Source organism: Vulpes vulpes, chromosome X (genome assembly GCF_048418805.1).
Source record: "Vulpes vulpes isolate BD-2025 chromosome X, VulVul3, whole genome shotgun sequence".
NCBI lineage: Eukaryota > Metazoa > Chordata > Mammalia > Carnivora > Canidae > Vulpes > Vulpes vulpes.
The window spans coordinates 38,460,262-38,477,288 of record NC_132796.1 but is presented as its reverse complement, the minus strand read 5'-3'; the positions used below and the strand labels follow the sequence as shown (position 1 = coordinate 38,477,288).

At 39.1% G+C, this 17,027-nt stretch overlaps 1 protein-coding gene across 1 annotated transcript; it reads left to right on the top strand.

The window, feature by feature from the left end:
* Positions 1-1,667: 1,667 nt before the first annotated feature.
* FUNDC1 (FUN14 domain containing 1) lies at positions 1,668-14,875 on the top strand. The gene is made up of 5 exons (XM_026012248.2): positions 1,668-1,863; positions 2,566-2,722; positions 6,994-7,069; positions 11,575-11,703; positions 14,246-14,875. The coding sequence occupies exons 1-5, from the start codon at positions 1,836-1,838 to the stop codon at positions 14,321-14,323; spliced, it is 468 nt and encodes a 155-aa protein (XP_025868033.2). The 5' UTR covers positions 1,668-1,835; the 3' UTR covers positions 14,324-14,875.
* Positions 14,876-17,027: the final 2,152 nt, after the last annotated feature.

Sequence of the window (17,027 nt, the reverse complement as noted above, 5' to 3'; positions counted from 1 at the left end):
GTCAATGCTTCATTTTGCTCTTCCCATTTGTGATTTTCCTTTGTTTTTTCCATCTTCTTTCAGTGGCTCCTCATAGTTTGTTAGCACCTCATTAGGAGAGGGAGCATATGAACTCAGCAGATCTGTTAAGTCTCGGAAAAATCTTCCAGAGAGAACGTCTGAAGAAAGGAAGAAAGAAAGCCTTAAAGTTGTTTTCTTTCTGAAAGGTGGAACCTTCTGCAAAGTAACTGTTTTTGAAGGCTAACATCTCCAGCTAACATCTCCAGCTTGCAATTGAATTTTGGGAGCCACTGGCTGAGGAGCTTTGGCAAATCAACCCTTGCATTTAAAGCATCAGGATTCAAAAAACTCAGTGCAATTATGCAAGTCAATATTTTAAGTGAGGCAACTGTACTGGAGGGAGAAATTTCCTTCTTTCCCCTTAGGCTGCTTCTAGCTGGTTTAGGAGTTGAATTCATAGGAGACAAGTGAACAGGAGGTTAAAAAAAAAAAAGTTTTATTACATGTGCATGGAAGTCCAATAATGAAATTGAGACCCTAAGAAATGACCAAGGCTGGCAGTTTTGATATATTTAGACAGAGACAAGAAATTCCTGAGGAATTGACAGGATAAAGAAAATAAGGATTTGGGAGCTTTAGTTAGTAAGGAATTTTGAACAGAATTTGGGCTGAGTGAGGTAGTAGATTAGGAAAAATAAATAAATAACAAGGCTCGTTTCTCCAGCTTTCTCCACTTTAAAGTTCCTATCTCTGGTGATAAGGACGTCTTTTTACTTAGTACAGGGAGGGCATTTTTCACACGGGAAATTTATTTCCTGCTTTCAGTGGGGGACAAAGGAGGGTCTGAGTGTACTTGTACCAGGTTGTTTCCTGGGTGGATTCAATTCAAAATAATCAATATGCCAGCGCAGTACATTTGGGGGCAGCTTGCCCTGCGCCCCTACACAACCTATACCGGAATTCCTTGTTTTTCCATTAAAACAAGTGCAGAGAGGGCTTTTTTTTTAATTGTACAGCAAATGCAGGTGTCCTGCAAGTTCGAAACAGATTTAGGGACCGGTTTATATGAGCCTGAGTTAGCTGCTTGGTAATCAATACGGTTTTCGAATCTGGTGGGGCTTCTGGGTGAAGAGCTTGACCTCGTTCCTCTGTCAGATTTAAATAATAAAAATGATGCTAAAAAAAAATTATGTCCTCTTGAACATCGTGTCAGGTCAGTCCCTAGGCCTTTCTCTACTTCCCTTGGGTTCCTGGCAGGAAACATGTGGAGAGGGAGCGGATAAACAGGTTCCCGTTCCCAGCAGCAGCACGTTACAAAAATTTTCCATCTGTTGTGGTGCCCTTGCCTCCGTACAAAAAGTGCGGTTTGAAACACGGTTTCTCTTATCTCCCTTTAAAAGCCTTTTTTCTCAGGCGCTTGCATTCTGGTACAGTGTTGAGCATGCCAAGCTGCTTTTCGCTTTATATCATCATGTGACGCCGCCTCTCCTCCAGCCTTGAGGCTCTTTAAAACAGAATTACAAAATTTAGTTACTGAGATTCTAGAAGCGATGGGGGTGGGGTGGGAAGCGAGGATTGCGGAGGGCAACGGACTACACTTCCCACAAGCCCTCGCGCGGCGGCTCCCCTCCCTCCCCCACGCTTCCCACCCGGAGGCTTGCGCTTGCGCGGAAAATCCTGCGCTGAGAGGAGGGGCGGGGACGGCACAACGCGCCTGAAAGGGGAGGAGGAAAAAAGAGACCATAGACTTTCACCTGGGCCTAGAAGGTCTCTTAAAGTAGTGGGGAGAGGAGGGCGGGTGGGGACCACCTTCAGAGCAGGCCGCCGGCGGTATCATGGCGACCCGGAACCCCCCTCCCCAAGGTGAGCGGCCGGGGCCCGAAGTAGTATCTCGGACGTGGCTCACAGCTCTCGACCTTGCCCCCGGGGGCACCTCTTCTTCCCCTGCCCCAGGGCTCCAGGGGCTCTTTTTTGGAGGCACCCCTTTAGAACTAGACTCCCTCCTCTTACGGCTGAACTCTGGCGGAGAGCGACCCCCGACCCTAACACAGCCCTGCTTCCTGCCTTACCTTCCCCTCTGGCCCTTCATTTCCATCTTCAGACGTGCTTTTTGGCCTTTCTGATGAATTACTCAAGTAATTTCATCTTGCCAGGCCCCTAACCGCTTCTGTCAGTGGAGGACCCCCTCTTTGTCCCACTGATGAAAATGGATCTCTAGCTCGGGCCCTGACCCGACTGAGATTTGGGGGCGACCGTTTATGCCGTGAAAGTCTGACCTGACCTTACTGCCATTTGGGGAGGCGACCCCTCACTTCTGTGTAACTCTGACGTGGCTCTGGCTCCGGCCTCTAGGCCGGTCCCTGGGCCTTTGGAAGGGAGATGCTAGGCCCTTTTACTCTTGAGGCCCTAGTCTCAGGTGTGGGTTTAACAACCTAAGGTTTCCATCTGGGCATTTTTAGCTGTAGGCCAAAAAGTAACAGTTAATGACAGATTTTTTAAAAATGTAAGGACCTTTCTGACTTTTGGTTAACTCTAAATTTATTTTTTCCATTTTGTATTTTGAAGAGTATGAAAGCGATGACGAGTCTTATGAAGTGTTGGATTTAACTGAGTATGCAAGAAGACACCATTGGTGGAATCGAGTGTTTGGCCACAGTTCCGGACCTATGGTTGAAAAATACTCGGTAGCCACCCAGATTGTAATGGGTGGAGTGACTGGCTGGTGAGAACAACATCTTTTTCATTAGATTTCATTGGCAGCCTTGCTGCTGCCCTTCCATAAACAGGCCAGTTACTGAGCGCATTCAGTGGTTTTACACTGTTAATCCCAGAAGAGCTCTACCTTGAGGCTTTTCTCTGTGATATGATTGGTGTGATCTACAGTCTGGAGACAGTGGTTTTGGTGATTGGCTTCCCCATGCCCACCACTTGTTCCCCTGGTCCCTCCTCTCCCTTCCTTTGATTCTTTATGTACTTTCCACCTTCTCACATTTAGCAAATGTAGTGTATCTGATTCAGTGAGAGTGGGTAAAAAGGAAGATCCAATTATATGTAAATAATTTTTACTTGTGCAATGCTAACAACTGGAAAGACCTTTGAGGACTCCCACAGTAGAATTGGTCTCTAGGATTGTCAGCCCTGTAGAAAGCCGTGTAAAATTCTCAATGAAAATTATTGTGAATCAAATGGTTCTGTTGATTTTTGTGGACTAATTTGGATTATTATAATACTTTGAAGAAGAGTTGGAATTGAAGGATCAATTGCTTACTCTGTAATAATATTGTGGAATGCATTAAGGAGAAGCAGTTAAGCATTAACCTAACTAACCAATTAATGTTTTGGGCTGCATGATGACATGATTGCTACTGTAGATCAACTTGTTATTCTTGGAATAAAAGATTAGCCAAATAACAAGGGTCAAACAAGTATGGCCCTTTATCTTGAAAATGTTCATGATCGTGGAGGATTTTTGACGTTTGTGGGAGTGCTTAGCTTGTGAGTAATCATTTTTTTCCCTTAGTTCTAGGTTAAATTTATCTTACATTAAATATTTACATATTTAAACTTGATAAGCGTTACACTTTTTTATTTGTGTTTTACATGTACCTTAGAACAATGGTTCATTCCTTTATGCCTTTTTGTAAATGCTATTTTATGGTAGAAACATGCATTGTGAAGATTCTGTGATGCAAAGGTACAGTATTTCTTCATGATGTGTGTTTATTAATGCTGCTTATGATAAGACCTGCAACGAGAAGAGAGATGCCTGGTCAGGGCCCTGGTTTTTCAGTTGATCCTCCACAGATAGTTTGTACCTTGATCCTCCATAATGGAGTCTGGTGCTCTGCTCACATAAGCTCACACGTTGGTGCCATGGCTGATTGGTTAATGGGAGTCTGGGCCTAAAGCCCCATCTTAAAAGACACTAAAAGAATAATTAAGCAATAGAATTATCACATTGTGTGCATTCTCCTTGTAGGCCAGACTTGGTGAGAAGCCCCATAATTGGCAGAAGTTTGCTTGGAAAGCCTAGAGACAGAGCAGGGGAAGTTAGTAGCTTAATTTTGGTGGCTCATGCTGTTAAGCAAAGGATAGACATGCTTGTGAGACATGGTCTCTGGGATGTACTTGTGACTTGGCTGCTGCTCCCCCCCTCCCCCATCAGAGCCTTTGTTGCTGACTCCCCTACTGGCGGCTGTGGTCTTTATAGTAATATGTATGTTTGGGTTACAGCCAGGTGTCGTCGGCTCAGGAGCTGTGTAATAGGACTCCAATATTACATGGGTGGTTTGTTGCAATGACTTTAGACTCAGTGCAGTAAATTTTTGCAATTTTCTTAAGGTAGAAAACTGATGTACTCTCATGGCATGTGTTAAGGAGGAATGGTTAATAGGCATTAACTTAACCAGTTAACATTGCAGACTCTGTACTCTGTAATAATATTGTGGAATGCATTAAGGAGAATCCTATCAGGTTCAGGATATGCATGGGAGGCTAAAGAGATTATATGCAGCTCTAGGTAGTTATAGGTTTTTGATGATAAGACATATCAGGATGGATGATTGCTAGGAGAGATGGGAGGTGTGAAGACTAGCTAGAGGACCCTTAGTGGTCTGGAAGCAAATTAATGATGTCCTTGAGAATGGAAAGAAGAGTCAAAGAGTGTTTTGGAAATAGAATATATAGAATTGGCAATCAGTTGGACCCCAAAGGTGATGAAGAAGGCAGAGTCTGAGATGAACTTGAGGGGGCAAACCTAGAGAATGGTGCTGTCACTTACATTTGGGACCTTAGCAACAGTTGATTTGGTTGGAAAGATGATTTTTGCCTTTGGGGCATTTTGAATATGTCATCCTGTGTGCCTGAGAAGCCCATGGAAATGGAAATTTTCCATTTATGAAGGTGTATTAGTTTCCTAGGGCTATCATAACAAAGTACCACAACTAGGTGGCTTAAGACAAAAGATTTATTCTCATGGGTCTGGAGGCCAGAAATCTGAAAGGTGTCAGCCCAGTTGGTTCCTTCTTGGAGGCTCAGAGGGAAAAATCGGCTCCTTGCTTCTCTTCCTAGCTTCTGGTGGTTGGCAGCAAACCCTGGCATTCCTTGGCTTGTAGACATATCGCTCCAATCTCTGCCTGTGCCATCACATGGCTGTCTTCCTTCTGTGTGTCTCTGTGATGTATTAGATTAAGTCATACTGGATTTAAGGCCCACCCTATTGCAGTATGGCCTCATCCTAACTAATTACATCCTTGGGGACCCTTATTCCAAATAAAGGCACATTCTGAGATTCTGGGAAGGACATGAATTGGGGGTTGGCAGGCACTGTTCAATTCAGTACAGGCTACAGTTAGAAATCTGGGATTCTTTTGCACAATATGAATCTGGAATAGTTAAGGGAATATGAGCTCACTGAAAGAATCACAAAAGAAGTATGGACTGACGTTCTTACAGGATAGATGAAACAAAATGGGTTTAATTAGAGATAGATATAGGTAAGGAAGCAATGAGAAATGTGGGCTTAGGGATCCCTGGGTGGTGCAGTGGTTTAGCGCCTGCCTTTAGCCCAGGGCGTGATCCTGGAGACCCAGGATCAAATCCCACGTCAGGCTCCCGGTGCATGGAGCCTGCTTCTCCCTCTGCCTGTGTCTCTGCCTCTCTCTCTCTCTCTCTCTCTCTCTGTAACTATCATAAATAAATAAAGAAAAAAATTTAAAAAAAAAAAAAAGAAATGTGGGCTTAAATGTCATGAAGGTGGAACTTCAGCTGGACCTCAAAGGGTAGAAAAGCTTCAGATGGGCAGAGTTAGGTAGAAACCCCTAGAAGCAGGAAGATTAATAGCTTGAGCAGTGTGATGACCTGTTTGGAAACTAATGGGATTGGAGCAGAAGGTTTAGTTACAGTGGGGATTAGCCAGGTGTATGGAGCATCTTGACTGCATTAAGAAAAAAAAAATCACTTTTATTACAGAGAATTTCAACTTAAACAAATGTAGAAGGAAGAGTATAATGAGGCCCTGAGTACTCAACATTATTTCAGTAGCCAATCTTTTTTCCTATAAATTCCCCTCCTCCAGGATACCTGGGTGGCTCAGCAGTTTAGCTCCTGCCTTCGGTCCAGGGCGTGATCCTGGAGTCCCGGGATCGAGTTCAGAATCAGGCTCCCTCCATGGAGCCTGCTTCTCCCTCTGCCTGTGTCTCTGCCTCTCTCTCTCTCTCTCTCTCTCTCTCTCTCTCTCTCTCTCTTTCTGTCTCCCATGAATAAATAAATAAAATCTTAAAAAAAAATTCCCCTCCTCTCCATCCCTCATTTTGAAGCATCTCACAGTTTAGATTGTGCTTTTTTTTCTTTTTTTAAGTAAGATCTAGGCCCAACATGGAGCTTGAATTTATGATGCTGCTAATAAGATCAAGTAAGATCAAGGGTTGCATGTTCTACTGACAGCCAGTCAGGCATGCTAGATGATTGTGCATTTTTTAAAAAGATTTTATTTATGTATTTGGACAGAGAGCGACAGCCAGAGAGCACAAGCAGGGGGAACTGCAGAGGGAGAGGGAGAAGCTGACTCCCAGCCCTGGGGTCATGACCTGAGCCGAAGGCAGAGGCAGATGCTTCACAGACTAAGCCGCCCACTTTTTTTTTTTTTTAAGATTTTATTTATTTATTCATGAGAGAGAGAGAGGCAGAGACGCAGGCAGAGGGAGAAGCAGGCTCCATGCAGGGAGCCTGACATGGGACTCGATCCCAGGTCTCCAGGATCACACCCTGTGCTGAAGGCGGTTCTAAACCGCAGAGCCACCTGGGCTGCCCTAAGCCGCCCACTTTTGACTTGCCTTTAAAACAAGAGAAACTCTGAGGGTTTCTGAGTGGATAAGGGATATGATCAAAAGAAATGGGAAGAAATTAAGATTTTATTTAGAAAGCAATGAAAAAAAGAGAGAGAGGTTAGTACATCATTGGTTGTTCTCATTTTTGTCATTTCTTTCATTAAAGGTGTGCAGGATTTTTGTTCCAGAAAGTTGGAAAGCTTGCCGCGACTGCAGTAGGTGGTGGTTTTCTTCTTCTTCAGGTATGTCGGAGCCTTAGGTCCTTGCCTCTGCTTACATGTGTATCCCCTGGGAACTGAGAAAGTCAGGTTTAGCCATGCATTCCTGTCTATTTTAATAGAAGATGAGATTTTTCTTTTCGATATCAGTTTATGGAAAAACTAAAGTGAATTTTGAAAGCTGACATCTGTCATGAAAGACAAGTTTTAATATGTCTACATTTTATAAACTTAGTTTGATCCCAGTAAAAAAAGACAACTATTAAAGTTTGAAGTGCCTCATTTTTTTTTATTACATATCCAAATTTCCCTTAAAACATCCCTTCAGCAAAATAAACATTTCATCCCTAATATAACCTTTTCATCCTAACCGTTTTAAACTTATATTTAAAATTCATACAATATATAAAATTCAAAAGGTCTCTTTTCCCCATATCCTAGCCATACAGTTTTCCTTCCCAGAGGAAATTGCTGTTAGCAATTTCTTTCTCTCTTTTTTTTTTTTTTTTTTTTGAAGATTTTATTTATTTATTCATGAAAGACACAGAGAGAGAGAGAGGCAGAGACATAGGCAGAGGGAGAAGCAGGCTCCATGCAGAAAGCCCGACGTGGAACTCCATCCCAGGTCTTCAGTATCACACCCTCGGCCGAAGACGCCACTAAACCACAGAGCCACCCGGGCTGCCCACTCTTAGCAATTTCTAACATCGTTTTTTTTACAACTAGGGAACTATAATAATATAAAAAGTGGAAAATTGGGTTTAAAAAAATCATCCATAATCTTATTTCTGAGGCAGGGGGATTTGAAACTTTAGTTTTGTTCATGTTCCTCTAAGTATAAGGTTTAAAAATGCTTCGTGGTTACAGGATGTTTATCAGGATATTGTCTGGCATTCATGTCTGTTTGGCATATATTTTTCCAAAAATATCTTTCCCTGAAGATCAAACACAGTAAATCCCAAAATTGAAAATCTCTGGGAATGAATGTTAGCAGCAATATTGAAGATACAGAGAACGGTCTGTCCTACCAGATTTTTTAAATGATTGATGTTCATAGCAACCAAAATTAGACTTCAGCACCAAAGCCATTGATCATGTAATAACCAGTGTCATTGCCTGAAGTACAAAGGGACTGGGTTCATATGTGTTAAGCACAGATTTTTGAGTTGTTTACCAAACAGCTTTTTAAAAAACATATTTTCTTTCTGTTGGTGGCATTATGAGGGGTCATTGCCTACTGCTTGTGGTAAGAGGTAAAAAGGAAAATGGTTAATATCAAATTTAGGCCTTTGGATGAACATGGCAGCCTTTGTACAAAAGACAATTATATTGAAGCTGCTTTTGATTTGTGTTTATATAGAATGAAGAACATATTTAATTCTGTAGCTATTTTGAAAACTCAAGTTTGTCATTTCTGTTTAGTGGGAAAGGGTACTGGATTGGAGCAGTTTCCAAAAATACTCATTGAATGAAGACAATTACTACATTTCAGTCCACTCCATTAGTTTTGCAGAAGTCCATTTCGATCTGCTCAATACACACCATTCAGATTCACATTTTGCCATTGCCACCTTCTCCTTTGCTGTACCTGGTCTCCACATTCTTTGAAGTCACTAATCAGAAGAATATGGGACCTATCTGCCTTAAACCAGCCCCTCCTCCCACCACTGCCTCCCCAAATATGACTTACCTTGAAAATCTACTAGAGGGAAACTGACAGGAAATAAGTAACACATGGCTTTCAGGCTAATTGCCTATTGTTCTTTAGGCCCACTACCATATTTTTGTTACCCTTACTTTAAAGATAAGAATGTATTTACTTAGAACTTAAAGCTTTTCTAGTAACTCAGTGTTAAGTGTTTTCCAGTAGATATTTAGCACACTGCCATCTTAAAATAGACAGTGAAATATAAGTCTTTAAAATTTTGTTTTTATTTTTATTTTTTTTTTTGGAGTTGTATATGCCCCTAATTCAAAGGGTCAAATACGCGTACAGGGCTTATTATAGGTTAGAGTAATCCTCTGCCTCCCTCGTTATCACCTTCCCCATTTTCTACCTCCCTTGAGGCAACTTTGTGAACTCTTAGGTGATTCTCAAGGTATTTATTTTTCCTAAACAAGTTAATTGGCTATTTCTTGATCTTTCCGTTTGGAGTAATAACTGTTGGCTTTGTGTTATGGACTATGAGACCTTATCATTTATTGAACTTTTCTTGCCCACTGCCCATCCCTCACATTTGCATGCTTTATGTTCCTCTGTCCCCTCCCATTCCGTGTCACCGGAATATTGTTACTTCATAATGGTGTTAGGTCATAACCTGGAGTTCACTGAGCTTGATTCTGTGAATTTATATGTCTAACCATGTTTGGGAAGGCTTTGACCATTATTTCTGTAAAGATTTGTTTCTTCCTATTCTTTTTCTCTTTTCTTGCTGAACATGACCCTGCTTATGTGTATGTTAGGCTTTTTGATAATGTCCTGAGGTTTGGTTCACTTATTTTTTCAATTTTTTTTCAAAGTGTATAATTTTAAGTGATCTAGTTTTGAGTTCACGGATTCTTTTTTTCCGTCATCTACCTTTTGACATTAAGCCTTTTCCAAAAATTTTATTTCAACTACTGTATTTTCTAATGCTAGAATTTTCATTTGGTTCTTTTTATATTTTCTAGATCTCTGGTGAGATTACTTGTGTTTTCATCGATTACAAGTGGAATTTCCTTTTCCTTTTGAGCATAGTTGTAATAGCTATTTTAAAGTCCCTATAATTCCAACAACTGGGTCATCTTAACGTTGGCATCTGTTGATTTTCTTTTTAGACTAGGCCACATTTTCCTGTTTTATCCTATATCAAGTAAGTTTGGATTTTATCCTGGGCATTGGGAATGTTATGTTGTGGAAACTCTGGATACTGTCTTTCTCCTCTAAAGAGTGTTGATATATTGATTTTCACAGGCAATTAACTTGGTTAGACTCAAATTGTAAGCTCTGTTTCACCTTTAGTGGGTAGCAGCTTAAATATCAGTTCATTTCTTTTAGCCTCGGCCGGAATGCATGGCTCTGCCCCATGAATGTGTGGTTTAGGACTTGGATAGAGCTTACACATAGAATTTGGGGCTCCCCTTATGTGACTTTCTCATTTCTTGCAGCTGTTACTGTCATAGACTATGTCATCTGGTTCTTTGGGCCAAAAGATGGCATGTTTTTTATTAAAGTTTTAGCCATCGTACAAGTGCATCCTGCCCTCAGGATAAAACCAGAAAAATGGGCAACTCACCTTACATTGCTCCTTTCTTAAAAGTTTTAACTCCCCTTGAAACCTGCTCACTTTCGTTAATTTTGGAGCCCCTGTGTTTTAGCCAGGGTTTATAGTTGCTACGTACAGGACGGTCCCTAAGGTTCATCATCACCTCCATGCCTGTGACCCAAATTGCTCTGTCAGGGACTGCCGGGAAGAGCTTTCCCTTGCCATTTGATTTGATCACCATACTGTTTAGCTAAGGCTGGAGTTTGAAGTGATAATAGGTAAATAAATACAGGAAGGAATGCAGATAAATTCTTCTGTGGAGTCATTCATAGCGAGAATGGAACTTAAGATTCTTAGTCGACCTACTTCTATAAAATCAGATACTTTTATTATTTGAAGTATTTTATATGTGATTCAGAGTCAAGTGATGCCTTACAAAGTTAACAAAGAAAGCATAAGCATGATAGAAGAGATTTGTAATGGTGTACATGGCTTAATTGTTTACTACTAATGTGATTCTTTACTTTTTGATTTTATTATTAAGAGAGACTAATTTATGGTACTGGCTCCCATACCATGCTTTATTCCTGTTCAGATTTTGTAGTGTCTCGGCTATACCATATGCTTATACCATAGTTAATAAGCATTTAGCTATAGTGTTTTATTAAAAGGACTTATGGCTTGAAACTTGTGTAGAGCATATTTCTTTTGTATTCCACTTTTGGAAGCGATTACCAGAAAATATTCTTAATTTAAGTAAAGAGTCAGAGTTAGTAAAGAGCCTTTATCAAGCTACTTTAGATTTGTTTAGTGACCTAATAGCTGATTGGCTTCTGATCCCTTGTAATTAAACATCTGTTTAATTAAGAGGTACTTTTTAATTAGCTGTATAATTTGGATTGTCTCTTTGTCTTTTTAGCTAATTCCCAAATTCCAAATGTTCTGATAGAATTATAACACAGTTATAATACAGTTTTTGGAATCTTCCCATCATGTACTACTATACATTTCTTAACGTAGTGTTCATCACATCTAAGTAATTAATTATGTTTAATATCTTTTTTTCCCTTATGGATGCAGAGCTCTCTGTTGGCTGTAGTTTGGGGGGCCTAGAATAATGCCTGGCACAGAGTAGACACTCAGTATTTGTTAAATGAGTAAATTGTGATATCTTACCTATAAATTTCATAGATTTCTTGAAATCTAAATGTCCATATATTTGGTGATAGATTTGTCAACAACCTAGTTGGTTTAGAATTAACCATTTTTATTATATTTTTGCAGATTGCCAGTCACAGTGGCTATGTGCAGATTGACTGGAAGAGAGTTGAAAAAGATGTAAACAAAGCAAAAAGACAGATTAAGAAACGAGCAAATAAGGCAGCACCTGAAATCAACAATATAATTGAAGAAGTAAGTGTACATTTTTTACTCCTTTTTTCTCTTTCTTCTTTTTCTTTTTTTTTTTTTTTTAAGATTTTATTTATTTATTCATGAGAGACCCAGAGAGCGAGCGAGAGAGGCTGAGACACAGGCAGAGAGAGAAGCAGGCTCCATGCAAGGAGCCCGGCATGGGACTCGATCCCGGGTCTCCAGCATCGTGCCCTGAGCTGAAGGCGGCGCTAAACCGCTGAGCCACCTGGGCTGCCCTTCTTTTCTTTTTTAATGAGTAATCTCTGTGCCCACTGTGGGGATCGAACTTATGACCCTGAGATCAAGAGTCTCATGCTCTACCAACTGAGCCAGCCAGGCATCCCTGGCTTCTTTTTTCCCTTATGGGTTTTACTTCCCTGAAAAGGTGACTAGTGATTATCTTCTCCTAAAAAGTGAGTGTTTTTGGTCATGTTTAGGGTATTCAATAAAGTTGGGGATCAAGCCACTATTTAAATCAATCAGTGGAGTGGAGTGGAAGAGCAAGCATAATTAGAGCATGCAACTATTAATCTTGGGGTTGTGAGTTTGAGCCCCACATTGGATGTAGAGATTACTTTTTAAAAAATCAATAATTTATTTATTTTATTATTATTTTTTAGTAGTTAATATAGTTTCACCTGCCAGTCTCTCTGCCTACTTTCATCTCTATGTAAAAGCTGATAATATTATTTTTCTAGAAGGTTTCCTCCACTTTTACAAATGTATACATGTGTAGACAGCGTGTGGTAAAACTAAAACTACATATTTTTTTCATGAGCTGAGATATTTTGAAAATGTGTGTATTTTATTAATATATTAGTTTTATTAATGTTTTTATGTGTATTTTTCTTATCCTCTATTTAGAATTAAATTGAATACTCCTTGCCTTTGTTTTTGTTCTGTTCTTTTAATACCTCCAATTTGTAATTTTTTTTTCCAATTTGTAATTTTGAAAAATTTCAGACCACTTGAAAAGTTGAAGAACAAATACAGTGAATACCCAAATACCCCTCACCTATTTATCTAATCATTTTATAACATTTGCTTTATCTCTCTGTGTATGTACATGTGATTTACACATTTTTCCCCCAGCATTATCTTCTGAGCATATGTATATTCTCCTGTACCACTACAGTTACTCTTATGAATCTACCTCAGATTCACATCATGCAATAATATTTCCTAATGTACAGTCTATATTAAAATTTTTCCCTAAAATACCTTTTGTACCTTGTTTCACCCAATTAGGAATTATATATTGGGGCATCTGGCTGGCTTAGTCAGTGGAGCATGCAACTCTTGATTTGGGGATTGTGAGTTCAGGCCCTACATTGGGCATAGAGATTACTTAAAAATAAAATTTTTAAGGGATGCCTGGGTGGCTCAATGGTTGAGCATCTGTCCTTGGCTCAGGGTGTGATCCTGGAGTTCCAGGATCGAGTCCCACATCGGGCTCCTGCATGGAGCTTGCTTCTCTTCCCTCTGCATATGTCTCTGCCTCTCTGTGTGTCTCTCATGAATAAATAAATAAAATCTTTAAATAAAATAAAAATTTAAAAAACAAATAAAAAGAATTACATATTGCAATTGGTTGTCTTGTCTCTGAAGTCTCCTTTAGTGTTTAGCAGTCCCGTCATCTGTGTTTCGTTTTTGTTTTTGTTTTCCCCCCATCTTTCATAATACTAACGTTTTTGAAGCATGTAGGCAGAAGGCCCCACAGTCTGGCTTTGTCTGATTGCTTTTTCATGGTTTTATTTGGGGTAAGCATTTTACCAAGGTGATATTTATTTGATCTTGTACATTTTTTCTTGCTGGCCAAGTGGACTGTTAACAAATATCATTGTGCCTGCTGTGGGAATTTATTAAATCTGTGTTAATAACTTGCTAAATGGACCATTTATATCTGCCCTACAGCTTCTTGTTACCTGAGAGATTTTTGCGACTGATATACACATTATCTCAGTAGCTAAGAAGCTTATTGGATCTGGCAGGGGCCCTCTGCTTCTTCAGATCATAATGGACAGCCTTGGCATCTTGTGTGGTGGTTGGCACCTGCAGTAGTAGGTGTACAAGAATCTTTGCCAAATATTTATTGAATTGGGGAAAACAGCTGTGAGAATGTTACTTAGCACCAGATTTAATAAGTAGAGTGTTTTTCTTTAATTTGCATCATTTTTTTTCTTATTATGGCAAAATACACTTAATGGAAAATTGACCATTTTAATTATTTTAAAATGACACAATTTAGTAGCACTAGGTACTGAATTAACACTTTTGTGTAGCTATTACCACTATACTAGAACTTTTTCATCATCCCAAACAGAAACTCAAACCATTAAGCAAACATTCCCACAATTGACCCCTCTTCCCAGATCTTGCTGGCCTCTGTCCTACTTTCTGTCTCCATGAATTTCACTATTCATGTCAGTGAAATCATGCAGTGTTTTCCCTTTTCTGTCTTATTTCACTTAGTGTAGCATTTTCAAGGTTCATCCACGTTGTAGCACAATTAAGAGTATTTTTGTTTTAACTTGTGTTTCAGGCAACAGAATTTATCAAACAGAACATTGTGATATCCAGTGGATTTGTGGGAGGCTTTTTGCTAGGCCTTGCATCTTAAGAAGATGAATGTCTATCACAGTGGAGTCACCTATAAGAAGAGAAATGGTGGCAACAAGGTGGTTTCTCAATATTACTCACCGCCAGATTATCCAGGGCAGCAAGAAACAACTAGGTGGATAATACCAAACTCAGCTTAGTGTTTTGCCATTGAAGTTTGGCAAACTAGTATCTGCTGTAAAAACAACCCATATGGTATGTGTACAATAGTATTCCTGAGCAAAACATGCCTTTCATGTATTTTTTAAAAATTTGCATTTGTTTTGAAATTAGCCTATAAAATACCACCATTGGATGTAGATCTATAGAGAAAGAAAATGTGTTGGATATATTTTCCAGTGAAATATTATCCTTGTTTTATTTAAATAAAATGTTCTTCATTTTGCTTTATAGTATATTGCCCGTAATTAAAAATTTGTATTATAGCTTCAATATTATGGTTGGCTTTTTTTTTTAAGATATGTTTGCAATAAACTAAAGAACTGTAATGCCCTTTTGTGGAAGAATTTAGAAGTAATAGAATGATTAAAAATATTAAACAGATTTAATTCCAGTTTTTAGGTGGTTGTTTTCTGCAATTCTTACTTTGCTTCTATAAGTTTAGTAAACAGCTTCAAGGAAGGCCTTTCTAAGGAAATACTCATGTCTAAAGCACTCTCTCTCTCTCTCTCTCTCTCTTTTGATATCTATAGTTATAAAAATTTCTTGTGTATAAGCTTCTTTAATTAATTTATTTATCCTGGCAGCCTGGGCAGAACTAATTATTTTGAAGGTACATGTAGCTGGGTCACTGATTGATTTTATTAACCTTAAGTGAACCTCTTTTCTCATTTCTAAAAATCCTAATTATTATTTTGGCCCCTTCTTCATCACAAAGAGGTAAAAATCACTTTAAAATCCTTAGTAGTATGGTATGAATTTACTATCTGAAAGACAGTGATTTTCTGTCACTATGAAATTGTAGCTTAAAGAGAATTGTCTGTCTCATCTAATCTGAGATGTAAGTGCTAAGGCTTTCAGGTTTCGGTGACATTATGTTGAATGCTAGGCCAGTTGATTGTTTTTCCAAGCTGCCTCACGCTCTCTCAGAGGCTCCTGTGCTCAGAAAAGCTCTCGGTGTTATTTATTTTATTCATAGAATTCTATGTTAGAATTCGAAAAACAGCAAAACAACACATATTGGGGTCTTCATATTTGTAAGACTGCAGGGATCCAGACCATCTCCTTTCCATAGGAAGCCCCCATTATATATTTTGTGTATTGTAAACATGAGGCATTTCATACATTCCGGATTGGTTACAATCTGTGTGCTTTCATTATCACAAGTCTCCTTAGAATTGACCGTGGGGATTGATCTTCAGCTTCTTCCTTTACTCTCATTAGCGCCTCAGATACAGTGCTAAGTAAAACTCAGACTTTCTTAATATGAAGCAATTTTGCTTATAAATACTTGTTTTATCGTTGAGCTTTTCTCTGTTTCATCCTTGCCAAGCCTTCCATTTCTGTGGAATCATAGGGAAAAATATGCCACGTTAGGTAGAAAACCTTGGCCACGCTTCCATGTACCCTATCCTTGTGATGCTTCCATTGACTACAGTGGGGTAGGCAACTGTGGGGAGCTCTAGTAGCTGGCTCAGTCAGTTCATTTTGGAAATACTTACAATGTCTGCTCTGTGCTTGATACACTAGGAAAGTGGGGGCACAGAAATGTCTGCCCTCAAATAGGGGCTCGAATCATCCTCTATAAAAGCTCTATTATAGTATAGGAGAACCTGGCATATGATTAGTGGCAAATAAGTATTAGGGATGGCTACTTTTCCGAGTCAAAACGTGAATGAGAACTGAGAAAGATAGCACTTCATTTTTACCTATACATTTCCAAGTATATGTTGATATGTTTGAAAATGTTTATATACAAATGCAAAATAATACCCGTGCTCTCCATACTGTCGTTTCTGCGTTAGTGCCCTTTATTCGGTCTCATGTCTGCACCATCTCCCCACAAGGTTATATGCTACTCGGGGCAGTCATATGTGTTAATCAATCTCTAACTTGTGACACACGCTGTGTAATGCTTTGCTCAAGGTAGGTATTTGGTTAATGTTGTGAATGGGTGAATGAATATGTGGAAAGCATATTACTGTGCTAGAGTTGGTGTCAACCTATGGGAAGCTTTTTCTGGGTAGCAGTCCAGTAAATCAGAGGCTCCATCAGAAATGACTTGGTGGGGCTTAGTTGGAGTGAAAAGCTGACAGCCTGCCTTTGTCTCAGATGGGTATTTAAAATAAATAAATAAAATAAAATGGGAATTTTTATGTTTGAGGACATAAAAACAGAGATGTAGTTAAACTTGAGTGTATGGAATACAGATATTTTGTGGCCTAGGCTTTGGAAGATGTAATTCAAGGACATTTTGATTGATCTTTATTTTTTATTTATAGTGCTCCCCAAACCTCCCCCCCTCACAAAAAAATTATTTTTAATGTTTTCTTATTTTTAATATAAATGAAATATGCTCATTATAGAAAAATATATCAGCATAAAGAATATATAGAATGTTCATAAAAAAAGAATGTTCATAACATGATGGACTTAGAGAAAATTGTCTGTATTTTGGTATGGAGCCTTTAGAGTCTTTTCTACCTATGTGTGAACACATTATATGTATTTTGTATAAAAATTGAGCATAGTTTATGTACTGTTTG